The following is an 18,880-nucleotide window of genomic DNA, read 5'->3' as shown; positions in this document are numbered from 1 at the left end:
GCTAAGCGACAGCAGGCGGTGCTGAAACTGCTGAGCCTAGGCGATAAAAGGCACACCGCCCAAGAGCTATTACAGGGCATTCCACATCAAAGTTGTTAACTTTGTCGCCACCCTGCTGTGTAATCCCCAAAATATACTTGCAAACTTTTACCATTTAGGGATATTATTTCAGCGCTTCTTGCGCATCTGTTTACATTCCCCTCACCCGCCATATCCTAAACTTATAAGAACGCTACTACACTTGATCTTATACAAAAGGTTCTTAGAAGTGCTGTTTGGGGAGTAGCCTATAGACAGGGGCTTGGATTGGCGAAAGCTCGCCTGGCAGCGGAGCGCCAGCTCCATGCCAAGATCCAACTAACATAGTTTTAACTGCAGCACCTTTAATCTACTACTAGTTCACTGCCTCCATACATGGTCCCCTTATCAAACGAGCTGTGTCAGGCAGAATTTTGGGTTGTTTTCATGGCTTCCATGTTAACTTTGTCGCCACCCTGCTGTGTAATCCACAAAATATACTGGCAAACTTTTATCATGTACCGATATTATTTGAGCGCTTCTTGCTCACCTCCTTTGGTTCCTCTCTGCCACCCATTGGTTTGAAGCCTGAGTCCATTTAGGGTATGTCGCCATGACACTCTCTAGCCTGCTGCCGCTGCCTCTGCATGCCGTCCCCTATAGTGTCAGGGTCAATTATTGGATGTTTTAGATGCTATCTAGCTTCATTCTGTCACTCTGTCATGGCCATGCTGTTGCCCATAATTTTGGCATAATGGTGCGATTATGCAGCCTCAGAGGCATCCATGCATGCTGCCCCTGCTGTTTCCTGTCCATTTCCGTGGTGTTTCCATCCTTTTCTGAGGTTCCCAGGTGTTTGGCCAAGCTTCCCTGTGCAGAGCCTTGGTCCCCTTGAAAAATGCTCGAGTCTCCCATTGACTTCAATGGGGTTCGTTATTCGAGACGAGCACTCGAGCATCGGGAAAAGTTTGTCTCGAATAACGAGTACCCGAGCATTTTAGTGTTCGCTCATCTCTATTGAGGACCTATAGGGGCTTATTTCTTTTGCCACATGAGATGCACTTTTCTAATACATAATTTTGGGGCATCTATAGCTAATTGGTGAGATTTAATTAACTCTTTGTTGGTGGAGGAAATGAAAATCATCAATTTTTAGGAAAATTTTTATGTGTTTTTTTTTTTGGACGTTAACCATACCATGAAAATAGTATATTATTTTTATTCTATGGGTCGCCACGTTTATGAAAATACTTCATTTATATATATTTTTTTATTTTTTCCCATTTTTACTGAATAAAAAGTAATTTGGCAACTTTTTTATTTTTCACCTCACAAATCTGTTTAAGGGCTTATTTTTTGCAAGAATGATAGCTCTTTTTAGTGGTCTTATTTTAGATTGCGTAACTTTTTAAAATCACTTTTTTAGAGCATTTTTAAAGGGCATTAATAAAAAATCATCTTTATCAGAGAGTTTTTTTAGGTTGTTTTTTACGGGGTTCACTTTGCGGATCTAATAACGATTCTGTTTTATTATACAGATTGTTACGGACGCAGTGATACCAAATATGTGGGTTTTTTTGTATTTTATTCAATTGTACTGAATAAAAACTAATTTGGAGAAAATCTTATTCATTTTAGCATCACCATCTTTTTATATGCATAACTTTTTTATTTTTTGGCAGATAAATCTTGTTAGGGGCTTATTTTTTGCGAGAACAGTTGTTCTTTTTAGTGGGCTTATTTTGGATAGGGTATTAATAAAAAATTATCTTTTTTCGGAATGTTTTTTGCGTTTTTTTCCTCCGGCGTTTACCGTGCGGGTCCAGTAACAATTCTGTTTTATTATGCAGATTGTTACGGACGCGGCAATACCAAATTTGCGGGGTTTTTTTGTGTTTTTATGTTTTTTATACTTTATTAAGTTTTTTTTATGGGAAAGTGACATTTTAGGGGCTTATATTTTTATGTATTTATTTTTTATTTATTATAATGTGTAGTGTTAAGTGTTTTTGCATATTTTTACTTATACATACTTGAACTTAAACCAGTGATGCTCTGATCACTGGTTTAAGTCCAATACACTGCTCTACAATACTATTTTATTGTAGAGCAGTGTAAACTGTCTGAGCAAGCTTGCGCATGCTCAGACAGTTTACAGCCAGACCCGGAAGGGGTCTGGCTGCCATGGAGACCGGGCAGCTCCGGGGCACATGCCAGTCCTCGGAGCTGCCCAGAAGTGGATCGGATCCCCCGGTAAGCGGCACGGGGGATCCGATCCACAGCGCAAACACCCTTACACGCCGCGGTCATGTTTGACCGCGGCGTGTAAGGGGCTAACACCCGCGATCGGAGCCGGCTCCGATTGCGGGTGTTAGCGCAGGCTGTCAGCTGTACTAGACAGCTGACAGCCGCTGCTTCTGGTACCGGCTCCGTTCGTGAGCCGGTGCCAGAAGCAGGACGTTATAGAACGTCCCCGTGCGCTAAGCATCTAGCCCCGGGGACGTACTATAACGTCCTGGTGCGCCTAGGGGTTAAAATGAAATATAATAATGAAAGGATTCTTACCAGAATACCTATAATATCTTTAATAACAACTTCTTTGTTGGACCCCTATAAAGGAATGATAATAACATGTTATTTCTCTTTTTTATTTTTTTAAAAGAATTTACACACATACACAGAACCAATACTAAGCATTTAGATCTCAAATGAAATCATGTGTCAAGATGTATTACAGTGCTTCAATAGGTCATATATTCATGACTCACATGCTGATGTCCATAGCAAATGACTGCCCATGCAGGAATAGGACATGCCCTATAATGTGCAACGGTGTTACATGATGCCAGTGCCAAGTTGTAGCTGAGGCCAATAGAAAGTAGTGGGGCATTGAGTTAGCCGCTGTTTGTTAGGCTAACTCACTGACAAAGCACATTGGGGCAAATTTATCAAGCTGTCCAAAAGCAAAAATGTTCTTATTTGCCCCTGGCAGCCAATTACAGCCCCACTTTAAAATATTCATGAGCACTGGTAAAATGAAAGCTGAGCTGTAATTGGTTGCCATGGACAACTATGAACAGTCTTACTTTTGGACAGCTTGATAAATCTCCCCCATTACGCAGGTAGATTTCCAATGTTATCATGTGGTTACTTACCTTACATGCCTGTGTTTTTAAGTCAATTAGAAGTTGTGGAACATCTCCCTGGAAATGAAAGAACATATTATTATCACCTATTTGTTTGTAGGTTCAGTAAATTATTTATATAAATCCAATTTCTACTTCTGGTCCAGTAATGACAGCCAAGGGAATTGTTATTGCTGAAGCCATGGAGGGGCCCGGTCACTTTATATACAATTTCCTATTAATGGAAAAGTATAAAGCTCTATCATTCAACAGCTATTGGATATTGTCTGCCCTAGTAGCAGCACAGTCCATGTAAATTACACACACACTTAATGTCACCTGAAGTGTATTTTTCTATCACTGCAGTTTTTTTTCTTACTCTATGTTTCATAGTAACACAGATCTGGCAACTATTGAAATATACAGTGTGTGGCCTGTAAATAACTATGATTTGTAAAAAAAATAATAATAAATTACAATGTAACTGACCTTAAAGTGTTACATGAAGCATTTTATTGCAGTAATGAAAAGTGCAGATGCAAATAGTAAACATTGTAATATACTTAACCCCTTAAGGACGCAGCCATTTTACAGCTTAAGGCTCAGCCCGATTTTTTGGATTCTGACTTGCTTCGCTTTATATGGTTATAACTTTTGAACACTGTTACTTATCAAAACGATTCTGAGATTGTTTTTTCCCCACATGTTGTACTTCAGTTTAGTGGTAAATTTTGGCAGATAAGTTTTGCGTTTATTTACAAAAAAAAGAAAATATGATAAATTTTTTGAAAAATTTGCCATTTTCGAAATTCTAAATCATTGCGTTTTCAGGCAGATAGATTTACCACCTAAATAAGTTGCTGAATAACATTTCCCATTTGTCTACTTTACATTTTCATAATTTCTGAAATGTCTGGATAATTTATTTTGATGTCACGCGGCTTACAAATAGAATAGCGATTTTCCGGATTTTCAGAATTGACTATTTTGGGGATAAATACAGTTTTGAATGAAATTTTACATATTTAGCATCAAAACCCCCTATATAATCTACCCATTTTCAAATCTGCACCCCTCAAGCTATCAGAAACAGCTTTTACGAAGATTGTTAACCCCTTGAGATCTTCATAGTAATTGAATCAAAATGGAGGTGAAATTTAGAATGGTCATACTGTTCCCTTATACGTTCATTTAGCACTAAAATTTACACATTTCCAAAATATAAAAAGAGAAAACCCACCATACAATTTGTTCTGCAATTTCTCCTGAGTACAAAGACCCCCCACATGTGGCTGTGACTTGTTTTATGGGCGCACAGCAAGGCGCAGAAGGGAAGGAGGGCGCTGCAGCTGCCAGGATTTTAGTTTCCTCATTGGCCCCTTTTGAAGGCTATAAAATTTTCGCTTTTTCGTTATTTGGGCCATGTGACGGCATTTTTTTGCGGGATGAGATGCTTTTTCCAATGTTACCATTTTGGGGTTGGTATCACCTATTGTTGAAAATTTAGGAACTTTTTTTGAGGGCAGGAGTAGAAAAGCATCAATTCTGTACTGGATTTTTGACTCTTTTTTTTTTGGTGTTCACCGTATAGACTAATAATCATGTTAGCTTTATTCTATGGGTTGATACGATTACGGGGATACCAGACATGAATATATTTTCTTACGTTTTACTAAATTTGTCAAACAAAACCCTAATGTGGGGAAAAATCTATAATTTTTGTATTGCCATCTTCCAAGTGGCATAACTTTGTTACATTTTTGTAAATGGCTGATGGCTTGTTTTTTGCGGGACATGTTGTACTTTGCACCAGTATCATGTCTGAGTACATATGGTTTTTTGGTCGCATTTTATAGCATTTTTTGTGGGATTGAAAAGGTAAAAATCATAATTTTTGGAGGGTTTATAACAGTTTTTTTTTACGGCGTTTATCGTGGGGGTTCAATAATGATTTACTTTTATTCTACGGGTTGTTACGGACGCGGTGATACTATATATGTGGGGTTTGTGTTATGATTTAGACTTTTTTTTTGAGTTATATGTCTCTTTATATGTTTTGGGGGTTTGGGGCATTTTTAGTGATTTATGACTTTATTTTTTTATTGAATAACTTTTTTTTTTACTTTTTCACTTTTATACCATGGGATATGAACAAGCAATCATCTGATTGCTTGTTCATGATAATATTCTGCAATACTCATGTATTGCAGAGTATTATCAGTGTCAGCCTATGCACTTGCATAGGCTGGCACTTTGCCAGTAAGATGACGTCACAGACGCCATCTTACTGGCAATTCTTGCTAGTAACTCTGGGGTCCAGATCGGACCCCAGAGTTACTATAGCAACGATCGGCGCCCCCCGAAAACGGTTCGGGGGGGCCGATCGTGGGGGAAAGATCCCCAGATACTTGTTAGATGCCGCGGTCGCAGAGCCGCAGCCGGCATAAGCGCCGAGCCGGCATAAGCGCCGTGGCGGATATATCCGCCACTGAGCGCTAAGTCACTGCGCTCCGTGGCGGATATATCCGCCGCGGAGCGTGAAGGGGTTAAAGGGGTATTCCCATTCCAGCAAATAAATGTTATTGTTTCTATAATGAAAAGTTGAACAATTTTCAAATTTACTTTCTGTATTAATTCCTCTTGATCTTCCAGATCTTTGCTTGCTGTCATTTTATAGAAAGCTTCTTGGTTTATTTCCAGTGCACAGAAATCTGACCATGGTCACACAAGTGCTCGACTCGTTATATCCCACAGCTCTGATGACTCTCTGTGAAACTAAAGAGCCACACACCTGTGTATTCATGGTCAGATTTCTGTCCACTGGAACATAGAAGCTTTCTATAGAACGACAGCAAGCAGAGATCTAGAAAACCGCAAGGAATTGATACAGAAAGTATATTGGAAAAATGGATAATTTTGCAATTTTCAAACAATTACATTAGTTTGACCAATTTTAATTAAATTTAATTCCTTTAATTAAAGGAAATCTACTTTCAAAATCAAACATGATAAACCAGAGATACTAACTCGTGGTAATCTACTTACATTTGTTATTCATTGCCTCCTTTCTTCTATAATGAACTTTTAAAATGATGGTAATACCCTAGCCCCTATGTGATCTGGCTTATATCAATCAAGTATCATGGTATCAAAACATATGGTTCCTACAAAATTGTATACACAATACTGTCGAAAGGGCTCCACAACCAGATAATTAGATTGTGTAGTAAAAACAGCAGGAAAAAAACACAGGCATCCCTCACAGTGGTGGCAGTAGAGATAGGCACTGCAGTGGTAATGGAGAAGAAGCCCCTTCCTTCTCTGGGCATTCTCAACGCAGCTGTCTGCTTTAATAAATGTGAGCTACTCTGCAGTTTATACAACTACAGGATGAGAGTAGTACTTTTTAGTGCCCTTGTAGGCGGAATAAGAACAGTTCTCTACAGGGCATTGGTCGGGGGTTTGGCTGTCAATGTACAAAGCATCCAATAATCATTTAAAGGGGTTTGCCCACAAAAGAAAATGCTCAAATTTTAATCCCCTAGTGATGTTTACACAATAAGGATAATTTTTAACCCCTTACTTTACCTTTTCACTTTTTTTAGTTTTAGCTCATATCACTCTCTAAGCAGACACTTGCTTCCTCTGTGCTATGAGATGCTGTGTGCTAACAATCTGCTTATATTATCAGAGTACAGGTTTATATACACTTTAATTTAGCTTCTGAACATTCTACTAGTATCTGACACTTGGAAAGAGAGAGATGAGACAGATCAGAGATAAGAGATGATGAGATCCATGAGATGCATATTACACATGACATTCTTTGCTCTGCATAGCCAAAACATACTGTCAGCTCTACTATATACCTCTCTCCATCTGCCCTGGATAAAGAACTTATCTGCCAGTAGCTTGTAGGATTACACTACTTACGTTGCTGCTAGCAGTGTCTGTGTCAGTGAGAGCTCCATCCTGGAATGCAAAGGATGGAGACCCTGAAGGGAGCAGCGGGAGAGACAAGCTGAAGACAAGTCAGAAGATAGAGGGTTGGAAACCAGGGGCAACTGAAATTGTATACAACTGACTGATAGAGACAGGTTGGAGTTATATCTGTGAAATACTGTATTTCTGTTAATAATATTGAATTAGAGAATGTATTATTTTGTTATCCTGAGTATATTTAACTCCTACGCGCACGTGGACATAATAATACGTCCCTGCTTGACGATACTACCCACAAAGGGACATTCTGGCATTGGTATATTACAGCTGACATCGCACCGTTTGCGAATGTTAACCCCTTACAAGCCACGGTCAAGCATGACCGTGGCGTGTAAGGGTCTTCACCCTATGGTTCAGATCCCCCGTGCCGCTTACTAAAAAAGTTATGCATATGAAAAGATGGTGCTGCTAAAATGAACAAGATTTTCTCCAAATTAGCTTTTATTCAGTAAAATTGAATAAAATACACAAAACACCCAAATATTTGGTATAACTGTATCTGTGACAATCTGCATAATAAAACGGAATTGTTATTAGATCTGCAAAGTGAACCTCGTAAAAATACTACCCCAAAAAAGGCTCAGAAAAAAAAGAATTGTATAATTAATACCCTTTAAAAAATGCTCTAAAAAGTGATTAAAAAATGATACGCACTGTAAAACAAGACCACTAAAAAGAACAATGCTTCTCGCCAAAAATAAGCCCTTAACCAAATTTGTCAGACGAAAAATAAAAAAGTTATGCATATGAAAATCGGTGATGCTAAAATTTACAACATTTTCACTTAATTACTTTTTATTCAGTAAAAATTGGGAAAAAAGAAAAAAAATCAATATAAATGAGGTTTTTTCGTGACCGTGGCGACCCATAGAATAAAAATAATATATTTATGGTATGGTAAACGGCCAAAAATCCCCCCCCCTCAAAGATCTTCTGAAAACTTGAGGATTTTCATTCCCTCCACCAACTAAGAGTTAATAAAATCTCACCAATTCACTACAGATGCTCCAAAATTATGTACCAGAAAAGTGCATCTCATGTGGCAAAAAAATAAGCCCCTATAGGTCCACATTAAAAAAAGAAAAAAAATTATAGCCTGTACAATGTGACAGTGCAAATCTGCTCTGCAAGGCGCCTCCTTCCCTTCTATGCCCGGCTGTGCGCCCATATAGCAGGTTACCACCTCATATGGGGTATCAGTGTACTCGGGAGAAATAGGGTATCAAACTTAGTGGAGCCTTTTTCAATTTAATCCATTGCAAATGTTTAATTTTCCACCCAAAATGATTGTATTGTCAAAAAATATTTCAATTTGTAGAACGCACCTCCATTTTGTTTTAACCCCTTTAAAACACCTAAAGGGTAAACAAACTTCTTAAAAGTGCTTTTTCATATGTTGAGGGGTGTAGTTTCCATAATGGGGAAACTTACAAGTCTAGCTATCATTTAGGCCTCTCACAGTGAATTAAAAGTTGAGCAGGTCCATCTTAATGCAGTTTTTTAGTGATTTTCCCAAAAATTTGAAAAATGGCACCCAAATTCTAAGCCTCATTCTAGTAAAATATGGGGAACCTTAAAAAACCATGGCAACATAAAGCAGACATTTAGGAAATGTAAGTTATGAATTTATTTGGGTGCTATGACTATGTGCATCAAAAGTAGAGAAGGAGTGCGCGTAGGAGTTAAATATACTCAGGATAACAAAATAACACATTCTCTAATTCAATTTTATTAACAAAAATACAGTATTTCACAGATATAACTCCAACCTGTCTCTATCAGTCAGTTGTATACAATTTCAGTTGCCCCTGGTTTCCAACCCTCTATCTTCTGACTTGTCTTCAGCTTGTCTCTCCCGCTGCTCCCTTCAGGGTCTCCAACCTTTGCATTCCAGGATGGAGCTCTCACTGACACAGACACTGCTAGCAGCAACGTAAGTAGTGTAAATCCTACAAGCTACAGGCAGATAAGTTCTTAATTCAGGGCAGATGGAGAGAGGTATATAGTAGAGCTGACAGTATGTTTTGGCTATGCAGAGCGAAGAATGTCATGTGTAATATGCATCTCATGGATCTCATCAAATGACAAATTTGTTGACAAATCTGTCCATCTAAACAGTCAATTTAAAATGTACCGTATATACGTGTATATAAGCCGAGGTTTTCAGCACAAAAAATGTGCTGATAAACCTCACCACGGCTTATACACGAGTCAATTAAAAAAAAAAAATCAATACTCACCCTCCGATTCCCAGATCCTTGGTGCGGCTCCCAATCCTCGGCGCGGTTCCCGGTGGCTCCTCTTCTTTCTTCTATTTCTTCTCTAGCCGGCAGAGTCACGTTCATGTGATTTCCCGGCCGAGACCACTTAAATTGGGATAAATCAATACATTAGTTATTGAAACTTATGCTAGTGTTAATGTGTTCACTGCCTGTGAGATCGGACACTGAACATGGGAATAATAACCTCAATAAAATTTGCGTATATAATGTATAAGGACAGTATCGTATTTTTGTATTTGGTATTGCGAGCTGTGCAGGTTAAAGTAATTAGAACCATGACACATAGAAAAGATACAGCAGGAAACACCATTCTCCACACAAAACGGTACCACCCAAAACATATGATACGAGCTACACCGGTGGGGGAAATTATGTGAGCTATAATTCTCCTCATATGTACAGTTCCTTTTAAGAGGGAAGCTTCCCAAATAAAACAAAGGTTAAGGGGCAACCCTGAGTGGATACTAAATCGAGCTGAGAGAATTGTGGATAATAAAAATAGGGAAGACACGTTAACAAGGAAACTTCGTGATTTAAAAAAAGGATAGCAAAACATTGTACCTGGTGTTAGATTATAGTAATCAATTTATGGAAATTAAAAAATTGATTCACAGATTTTTGCCTGTACTACTGTAGTGCATGTTATTAGGTGTACGAAATGCAACAAAATGTACATAGGGAGCACTATCCGACAGCTTAAGAAAAGGTTCTTAGAACATATGAATGATATTCATTTTCTCAAAAAGAGACGCACGGATCAAAGACAAAAACAAGAAGGCCATTTCTAATGTAACGAGACATTTTTATGAAAAGCATGATGGGAAAAACGGAAGGCCTAGAAGTTTTTGCAATAGAACAAATACATATGAACAAAAGAGGAGGGGATGAAGAAATAATACTGAGCTATCCAGAGGGGTTCAATTTCAGAAATGAGATTATGTTTCATTATTGAAATCTTGTGGTAATGTCATCATTTTTGGGCACTTTGGGCACTGTATGTGGGAGAAGAAGGATAATTCGATCTTGCATACAGTGAACACATTAACACTAACATAAGTTTCAATAGTTAATGTTTTGATTTATCACAATTTAAGTGGTCTCATATAGATCTTACAAAGTGTGACTTGTTGCCCTCATCTATGAAATTGATATCGTACTAATCCCAGTGTAAATACCTAACAGCACAATGTAATCAGTAATCTGTATATTCTTTACATACCTAATGATAGCGTAGTCTTCACATCGATGGGATGCTCGATTGACTATGTATACGTAGCATTCTTTCTTAACAAACACAGTCTATCGGACATGAAGTTAAGATGATCTGTGGTAAGGTAGCAGCGCATGCGTGGCTTCCTATTACCCTGGTTACCGAACTCTTTGGACGCATGCGCATGCACCGCTCCTCAGGACCATAGGGTTGAGTAGCTTGAGTGAAAGACAGGGGGAGTGGCGCATGCGTGCCATCCTGTCTCCTGGGTTACAGGATCATGTAACCACACAAGTATGATACAGGGGGGAGTGGGAGGTAACTATAATAGGACTGTGTTCACATATGCGGTAACACCTGAGCGAGAGCTAAATAATAGAACTATAATATCCAGCAACATGGGAAGCATATATTGGATGCCGAAAGCACACCAATGCAATCTATGGTGGTTGGCGGATAAAATAATGAATATTAAATAAAGAAAAAGAGCAGCATTAACCAGCGAAAGGGGTATAAGTAAATATATCTAATTTATGAATTCTATCTTGTGTGAAGCATATTGAAATCGGTAATTTGTCGGTTTTTAACAGATACAGGCAGTCCCTGGGTTACATACAACATAGGGTCTGTAGATTTGTTCTTAAGTTGAATTTGTATGTAAGTCGGAACTGTATATTTTATCATTGTAATCCCAGCCAGAACTTTTTTGGTGACAATTGGATTTTAAAATTGTTAGGTTGTCATAAGAACCAGAATTAACAATAAAGCGTCATTACAGACACCTGTGATAACTGTTACAGCTGATCATTGTAGCCTAGGACTAAAGTACAATAAATTACCAATATCCAGAGGTCCGTTTGTAACTAGGGGTTGTATGTAAGTTGAGTGTTCTTAAGTAGAAGACCACCTGTAGTTTGCCTCCATGTATTTTATGATGTATGGGAAGCACGCAGGTAGGAAGTGGCGGAGAGATAAGATCAGGTGGTGTAATGAGTGAGACACCCAACAGCCCTTATAGTATGTGTGCCCTATTACCATTTGCAACACAGCCATGAGGAAGGACGCATAGTGCATTTGAAATGCATTGCCGATGTTTAAGCTGTTACGTTGGAATTTTGTAACTTGACTACGGTCCGAAAATAAAAGCATGAAGTTTTATCTTTGAAGTATTGGCGTCTGTTTGCTGGATCAACAAATAAGTGTGGAATACGGGTCTAAGCGTTCTCCAGTCCAGGAGCGATTTACAGCACGGATCAGAACCCACATGCGATGGATCAGTGAGCAGACTTTACATTTCTTCATTAAAAGAAAGAACATGTTCCTTCTTTTTACCTGTGTACATCCCCATGACGGTCGTGTGAATGTAGCCTAAGGCCCCTTCTACACTGGCGTTTTTCACGCGCGAGTTCTGCGCGTGCATTTGACGCGCAGAACTTGCATTGCACTCTGTCCCATTGTATTCAATGGGTCTTTCTTCAATTGCGTTGTTTTGCAGGCGCGTGCTTGCGTTCGTTTGCACGCGCGTCAAAATCGCAGCATGCTCTATTTTTGCGATTCACGCGCATTTTTCACGCCCCATTCAAGTCTATGGGGACGTATCAAAAACGCATTGCACTCGCAAACATTGCAAGTGCAATGCGAGTGCAATGCGTTTTAAACGTAAGGGTTGCTAGGTGACCAGTATAACAGTATTTCCCCTGCTCGCGAACGATCATTTAATTAAAAAAACACAATGAAGAACAGTGAAGAATAGAATAAAAACAGTGAACACAGTGAACACAGGATCATTTAAGAGAAAAACACAGTGCAGAACACAGTGCAGAATAGATTACAGATGTTCGGCACATCTGCTTACTTGTCGGGAGATACGCGCGGAGCGGTGCGAACAAAATGGTGAATTAGTACTCACCGGTAATTCGGTTTCCATCTAGTCCTCCATGACGGCCCACTTGGAGGATGCCCCTTGACCTCTGTAGGGACAGGAAGCAGAGAGGTTAAAAGCCTCCCCCCCGCATCCTCCCGCCAGTGTCTACCAAATAACTACACCGGTGGAAGGTAACAAAAAAATTTTTTATTTGTATGTTAAATATTCACATACATCTTATGGTACAGCAAAACCATAGGGAGGGAAATATATAGGCCGTCATGGAGGACTAGATGGAAACCGAATTACCGGTGAGTACTAATTCACCATTTCCAAAACGTCCTCCATGACGGCCCACTTGGAGATCTACCAGATTAGTAGAAACTCTTAGGGTGGGATAACTGCCTGTAGAACCTTCCTTCCGAAGGAGAGGTCTTGCGAACTTGGTAAATCCAGACGATAGTGTTTAATGAATGTGGATGTTGACGCCCAGGTGGCTGCTTTGCAGATCTGCTCAAGTGATGCGCCTCTTCTTTCGGCCCAGGAGGCTGACATAGCCCTGGTGGAATGAGCCTTTAGACTAGAAGGAACTTCCTTCCCTTGTAAGGTATAGCATGTGGAAATGGCCGACTTAAGCCATCTTGCTATTGAGATCTTGGAAGCTTTTCTCCCCTTATTTTTCCCCTGGAATTGAATAAATAAGTTATGATCAATGCGCCAGGGTTCTGTAGCCTGCAGATAAGCTAGTACAACCCTTCTTACGTCTAGAAGATGCCATGAGGCTTCGTCATTCGAAGAAGGATTTTCGTAGAAGGACGGGAGGGTAATCTCCTGGTTCCGGTGGAAATCTGATACCACTTTGGGAACGAACCCGGGGTCTAGAGTAAGAACAATACGGTCAGGAAGAATGCGCATATATGGTTCCCTGATGGAAATAGCCTGGAGCTCCCCCAACCTCTTGGCTGTGGTAACAGCAATCAGTAGAGTAGTTTTTAGCGTTAAATTTTTAATGTTAGAACTCTCCAGAGGTTCGAAAGGAGGTCTGGAAAGAGCGTCTAACACTAGGGTGAGATCCCACGTAGGGGTCCTCCTGAGAACCTGAGGTCTGATTCTGGAGGAGGCCGAGATAAAACGCTTGACCCACCTGTGGTCCGCTAAGGGGAAATCGAAAAAGGCTCCCAGGGCCGAGACCTGCACCTTCAAGGTGCTAGTGGATAGGCCCAATTCCAGGCCCTTCTGAAGAAAGTCCAGGATCTGGAAAATATTTGGGTTGAGTTGAGATGGAGGATTATCCCCACAGAAAGACACAAATTTCTTCCAAATTTTGTGATATATGTTAAAAGTAACTTTTTTCCTACTTGCCTTGAGTGTGGTTACCACCGCTCTGGAGAGGCCCTGTGATCTTAAAAAATCGGACTCAGGATCCACGCCGCCAATTGTAGCTTCTCCGGGTCTGGATGGAAGATAGGACCCTGACGTAGAAGATCCTTCCTTGGAGGCAATATCACAGGTTGTTGGATGGCCAGGGATGTCAGCAAAGGGTACCAACCCTTTTTTGGCCAGTTCGGGCAGATGAGTATTACCCTTGCCTGGTCCATAAGGATCTTCCTGAGGACCCTTGCGACCAAGGGAATAGGGGGAAAGGCGTAGGAGAGAGGTTCGGTCCAAGGATGACTGAAGGCGTCTAGTCGATCCTTCGGCTCCCTTGCCTCCAGAGAGAAGTATAGATGACACATTGAATTCTCTCTTGTGGCGAATAAGTCGACTTGCGGAGTGCCCCAGAGCTCTGTCAACTGGCTGAAGATTTCCTGATTTAAGCACCATTCGTTGGGAGAAATCACTCTCCTGCTGAGGAAGTCTGCCTCCGTATTCAAAACTCCTCTTAAGTGAGTTGCGGAAAGAGATAGTAGGTTCTCTTCTGCCCAGAAAAAGATGGTGCGAGTCAGGGAGGAAAGAGCTACTGACCTCGTACCTCCTTGTCGCCTTAGGTAAGACACCACCGTGGTGTTGTCTGTTAGGATATGGACATGTCGATTCTTCACTAGAAGAGGGTTGGATTTTAAGGCTTCCCAGACGGCTCGTAGTTCCCGATAGTTTGAAGGTTTCTTTGCAAGTGAAGGGGTCCAGGGTCCCTGGGCGTAATGCGAAGGGAAGACTGCTCCCCAGCCTAGGCTGCTTGCATCGGTCGTGATGGTCAGACACGGAAGGCAGTGCCAGGCAACCCCTTTCTCCAGATGTTTTGTTCCCAACCACCATTGCAGATCTCTTTTTACCGAGGATGGAATGATGATTTTCCTGTCCAATCCCGAGGTTCTCCGGTTCCAAGAACGGAGAATCCAGCTTTGCAGAGTGCGACAATGGCTCTGGCTCCAAGCTACGGATGAAATGCAGGCCGTGAGGAGACCCAGGATTTTCATTGCTCCTCTGATTGTAATGGAGGTCTTCCTCCTGAAGGAGCGGATCTGGAGTCTTAACCCGTCGGCTTTTTCCTGAGGGAGAAAGGACATCATGAGAGTAGAGTTCAACATTACCCCTAGGAACTTCTTGTGAGTGGAGGGAGACAGATCGGATTTTTGGGTGTTGATTATCCACCCCAGATCTGAGAGTTTTCTCATGGTAAAATCTCTTGCTGTGATAAGATCTGATCTGTTCTTCCCTATAATCAGAAGGTCGTCTAAATATGGTACAATAGACACCCTCTGTAGCCTCAGGAAAGCAACAACCTCCACCATGACTTTTGTAAAAACTCTCGGAGCTGAAGAAATACCAAAGGGTAGAGCCCGGAATTGAAAGTGGAGGATAGAACCCTCTGGAGAGAAGACTGAAAATCTGAGGAACTTTTGAGAGGAGTGGTGAATAGGAATGTGGTAGTAGGCGTCCCGAAGGTCTATCGTGCACATATAGTGGTCGGTATATATAAGCTGAGTAGCGGATCTTACCGATTCCATATGAAATCTCCTGTAAGTGATGAAGTTGTTTAGGGATTTCAGATTTATAATCAGCCTGTTCGACCCGTTTGGTTTCTTGACCAGGAATAGTGGAGAGTAGAAGCCCGACTTTTCTTGGTCCTGCGGAACTGGAATCACCACTCCGGATTGAATAAGGGATGATACCTCCTGCCAAATAAGAAAATGGGTAGAAGGAGAAGTATAGGATGATGGCGAGACAAATCTTGAGGGGGGGTAGGTGCTGAATTCTATTTTGTAACCGGAACTGATGATGTTCAAGACCCAAGGATTTGAGGTGATATTTGTCCACTGAGTGATGAACTGTAGAAGACGCCCCCCCACTCTGGCGTCATTGCTTCTTTCCCCCCGAGTTGTCTGGGGGATTGGAGAACAGAAACCCCCTACCTCTGCCTCCCTTAGGGTAGCTCCAGCGCCCCTGTTTACCTTTCCCGCGAAAGGAATCTTTAGGGTTCTTGAAGGGACGAAAGGAAGGTTTCCTGGAGGATGTCTTGTTTTCTGGAAACCCCTTCTTCTTATCAGAGGCTTTTTCTAGGATGTTGTCTAATTCAGGACCGAAAACGAAATCTCCTGTGAACGGGATGCTGCAGAGTTTTGATTTTGATCGTATATCGCCGCCCCACTGTTTCAGCCATAAGGCTCTTCTTGCTGCGTTTGTTAATGCTCCTTCCTTTGCAGCGAAGCGGACGCCCTCGGCGGAGGCATCTGCTAAGAATGCCGTGGCGGATCTTAGGAGCGGAATGCTGTCCAGTAAGGATGCTCTGGGGGTACCTTCTCTAATATGTGATTCCAGCTCGTTCAGCCAGAAGTAGAGGGTCCTTGCAACTGATGTAGCTGATATGTTAGATTTTAAGCTAAGCATCGACGTCTCCCAGGCTTTTTTAAGAAGCGCGTCAGATTTTCGGTCCATAGGATCCCTGAGCTGAGCGGAGTCCTCGAAGGGAAGGTCTGTTTTTTTGACCACCTTTGTCACCTGTACATCTACTTTCGGAACGGAGTCCCAAACTTTAGAGACCTCTTGATCAAAGACGAGGCGTCTCTTAAAGCTCTTAGAGGTTAGGATCTTCTTCTCTGGGTCTTTCCATTCCTCTGTAATCAACCCTTTCAAGGTTTCGTTAACCGGAAAAACACGTTGTTTTTTAGCCCTTAGGCCCCCGAACAACTCGTCCTCCCGAGACATACAGGGAACTTCTTCTTCGATATTCAAAGTTTCGCGGATTGCCTTCAAGAGGTTATCCAGATCATCTATCTGGAACAGGTGACGAGAATCCAATCTCTGACTGAAGTCCTGGGAATCTTGCTCCTCAGTATCTGCCAGGGAACAAGACGGACCCTCTGAATCATAGGTTTCTTCATCTGATGAAGAGATGTCCGCCAGTCTAGGTTTTTTAGGAGGAGGATCTTTTTGTGTAGCTGACGCCACAGATGCTGTCACTTTATCTTCAATAAAGGATTTTAACTCATCCATGAAAGAAACTTTTTCAGACCGCATAAATTCATCAATACATGGTCTGCATATAGGTTTTACATATGATTCGGGCAAAACCTGGAGGCACATATTACATTTCCTAGCAGGGGTCCTACTCTTGATAGGACGGTCGGACTTGCTGGATTTCTCAGACCTCTCAGGTCTGTCCTCTTTGCCTTTCCCCTTAGACCCTTGTTCTTTATCCTAAGGGGGAAAGGTGAGGAAATTTAACTAACTTGGGGTTCAATATGTATCATAGATACCATAAGACCATGCCATACAGCACCACTTACGTGACCAGAAGGGTGGAGTAGGCCCAAGTCTGCCTCATCAGCCATAGTAAGGAAGTCTGGGACGGCACAACCACAGTACACTGTAACACTACGAGTGAACGCCAAAACTAGCAACCCACCTCGTTAAAATACCTTATCGGGGAGCCCATCCCCCATGCAGGTGGCGGTACAGCGGTACAGCAGTCCTCCGTGACGATTCGGCCTACTTCCGGTCGCGACCGGAAGTCGTCACGGAGCGCAAAGGACGCCTGGGAACGGAAGTTCCCCCAGGCGCCGCGCGTCCTCGCGTAAGCCCTGCTCGGCCGCGGGTGAAGACGGAAGATCCGGATCCACCTAGAGCCAGGGAGGAGCCCCCGGGGAAGAGTCCAGCCGCGGCCCCGATCCGGAGGGGAACTACGACCTGCAATAGGTCGGCGTAACCCCAGGTAAGTGCTCTCTTGCACAGGAACAAACGTCCCTCCCCCCCCACTTGGAGGAGAGAGAGACCCTCTCTACCTGCCCTCTGTAGGGACAGGAAGACACTGGCGGGAGGATGCGGGGGGGAGGCTTTTAACCTCTCTGCTTCCTGTCCCTACAGAGGTCAAGGGGCATCCTCCAAGTGGGCCGTCATGGAGGACGTTTTGGAAATAGCATGTGAAGAACAATATATATGTGTGAAGAAGACATTGCAGATGTATGGAAACATCTGCAATGTGTTCTTTACACACATATATATTGTTCTTCACATGCTATTTTGTTCGCACCGCTCCGCGCGTATCTCCCGACAAGTAAGCAGATGTGCCGAACATCTGTAATCTATTCTGCACTGTGTTCTGCACTGTGTTTTTATCTTAAATGATCCTGTGTTCACTGTGTTCACTGTGTTCACTGTTTTTATTCTATTCTTCACTGTTCTTCACATCTGCTAACTTGTCGGGAGATAATATACGCGCGCGGAACAGTGAAGAATAGATCGCAGATGTTTGCAACTTATCAGAAGACATTATTTTTCAATTAAATAAAACATTTTATTCCCGAACCTTGGTCCCTTTGAAAAAGTCCCATTGACTTAAAAAAACGCGCGTGAAAAACGCACCGAAAACGCAAAAAAACGCGAACAAAAATGAAACAAAAACGCAGCAAAAACGTCAGTTTTTCACGCATTGCACCCTGACGTGAAACGCAACGCTAGTGTGCAAGAGGCCTAACACTGTAGGGTGACTTTACAGCTATGATGAAATGTACTTTGTACACTTTTTTAAATAAAGAATGAATCATACTTACACCTAAAAGCAAAGGAAAACAATCGGGTTTGAGCAGTTTTTCTGTCTGGAATAAAATAAGAATGTGGAAATTACTACTTTATGTTACATATTGATTGTCTTTTAAAATGCAAACCAAATTTCAATGCAACTGGGACTTTACTCTCCAGAACATTGTCATATGTCCAAGCTAAATATATTCATATTTTATGTGTTTCCAGCACTCAATATACTGTAATATTAAAAGATAAACAAAATGAGTCCATAATTTCGGTAAATTAGGCTGAATTCATACGACGTTGTATATATGGAAGAAAGTGGCTTTGTACTTTGTTTCTAATATTTCCCTAGTTCTCAGGTAAATGACAAGTATTTATACTTCAAAGAAGAACATATAAACCGGTAAAGTCT

At 41.5% G+C, this 18,880-nt stretch overlaps 2 protein-coding genes across 3 annotated transcripts in view; both read right to left on the bottom strand.

The window, feature by feature from the left end:
• The window catches only part of LOC140126525 (ranaspumin-like), a 94,289-nt gene that overhangs the window by 51,400 nt on the left and 24,009 nt on the right, over positions 1-18,880 (bottom strand). For both annotated transcript variants that reach the window (XM_072146064.1, XM_072146065.1), the window contains 3 exons: positions 18,492-18,536; positions 3,174-3,221; positions 2,584-2,628 (listed from right to left, as the gene is read on the bottom strand). In XM_072146064.1, the coding sequence (XP_072002165.1) occupies positions 2,584-2,628; positions 3,174-3,221; positions 18,492-18,536 (138 nt within the window). The remainder of the gene's footprint in view (positions 1-2,583; positions 2,629-3,173; positions 3,222-18,491; positions 18,537-18,880) is intronic.
• Positions 12,582-15,792, bottom strand: LOC140126522 (uncharacterized). Its single transcript, XM_072146062.1, has 2 exons — positions 13,845-15,792; positions 12,582-13,604 (listed from the first exon to the last, which is right to left on the bottom strand). The coding sequence occupies exons 1-2, from the start codon at positions 14,755-14,757 to the stop codon at positions 12,889-12,891; spliced, it is 1,629 nt and encodes a 542-aa protein (XP_072002163.1). The 5' UTR covers positions 14,758-15,792; the 3' UTR covers positions 12,582-12,888.

The sequence above is a fragment of the Engystomops pustulosus genome, chromosome 4 (assembly GCF_040894005.1).
Source record: "Engystomops pustulosus chromosome 4, aEngPut4.maternal, whole genome shotgun sequence".
NCBI classification, from domain to species: domain Eukaryota; kingdom Metazoa; phylum Chordata; class Amphibia; order Anura; family Leptodactylidae; genus Engystomops; species Engystomops pustulosus.
The sequence above is the reverse complement of the archived record's forward strand: the minus strand, read 5'-3'. Positions and strand labels throughout refer to the sequence as shown.

Excerpts from the sequence above, each read along its gene's own strand:
- LOC140126522 (XM_072146062.1), bottom strand. The coding sequence starts at position 14,757 with ATGGTGGTTGGGAACAAAACATCTGGAGAAAGGGGTTGCCTGGCACTG. Across the intron at positions 13,605-13,844 it reads GGCAAGTAGGAAAAAAGTTA|CTCAGGTTCTCAGGAGGACC; the intron begins CTTTTAACATAT and ends CCAGAATCAGAC.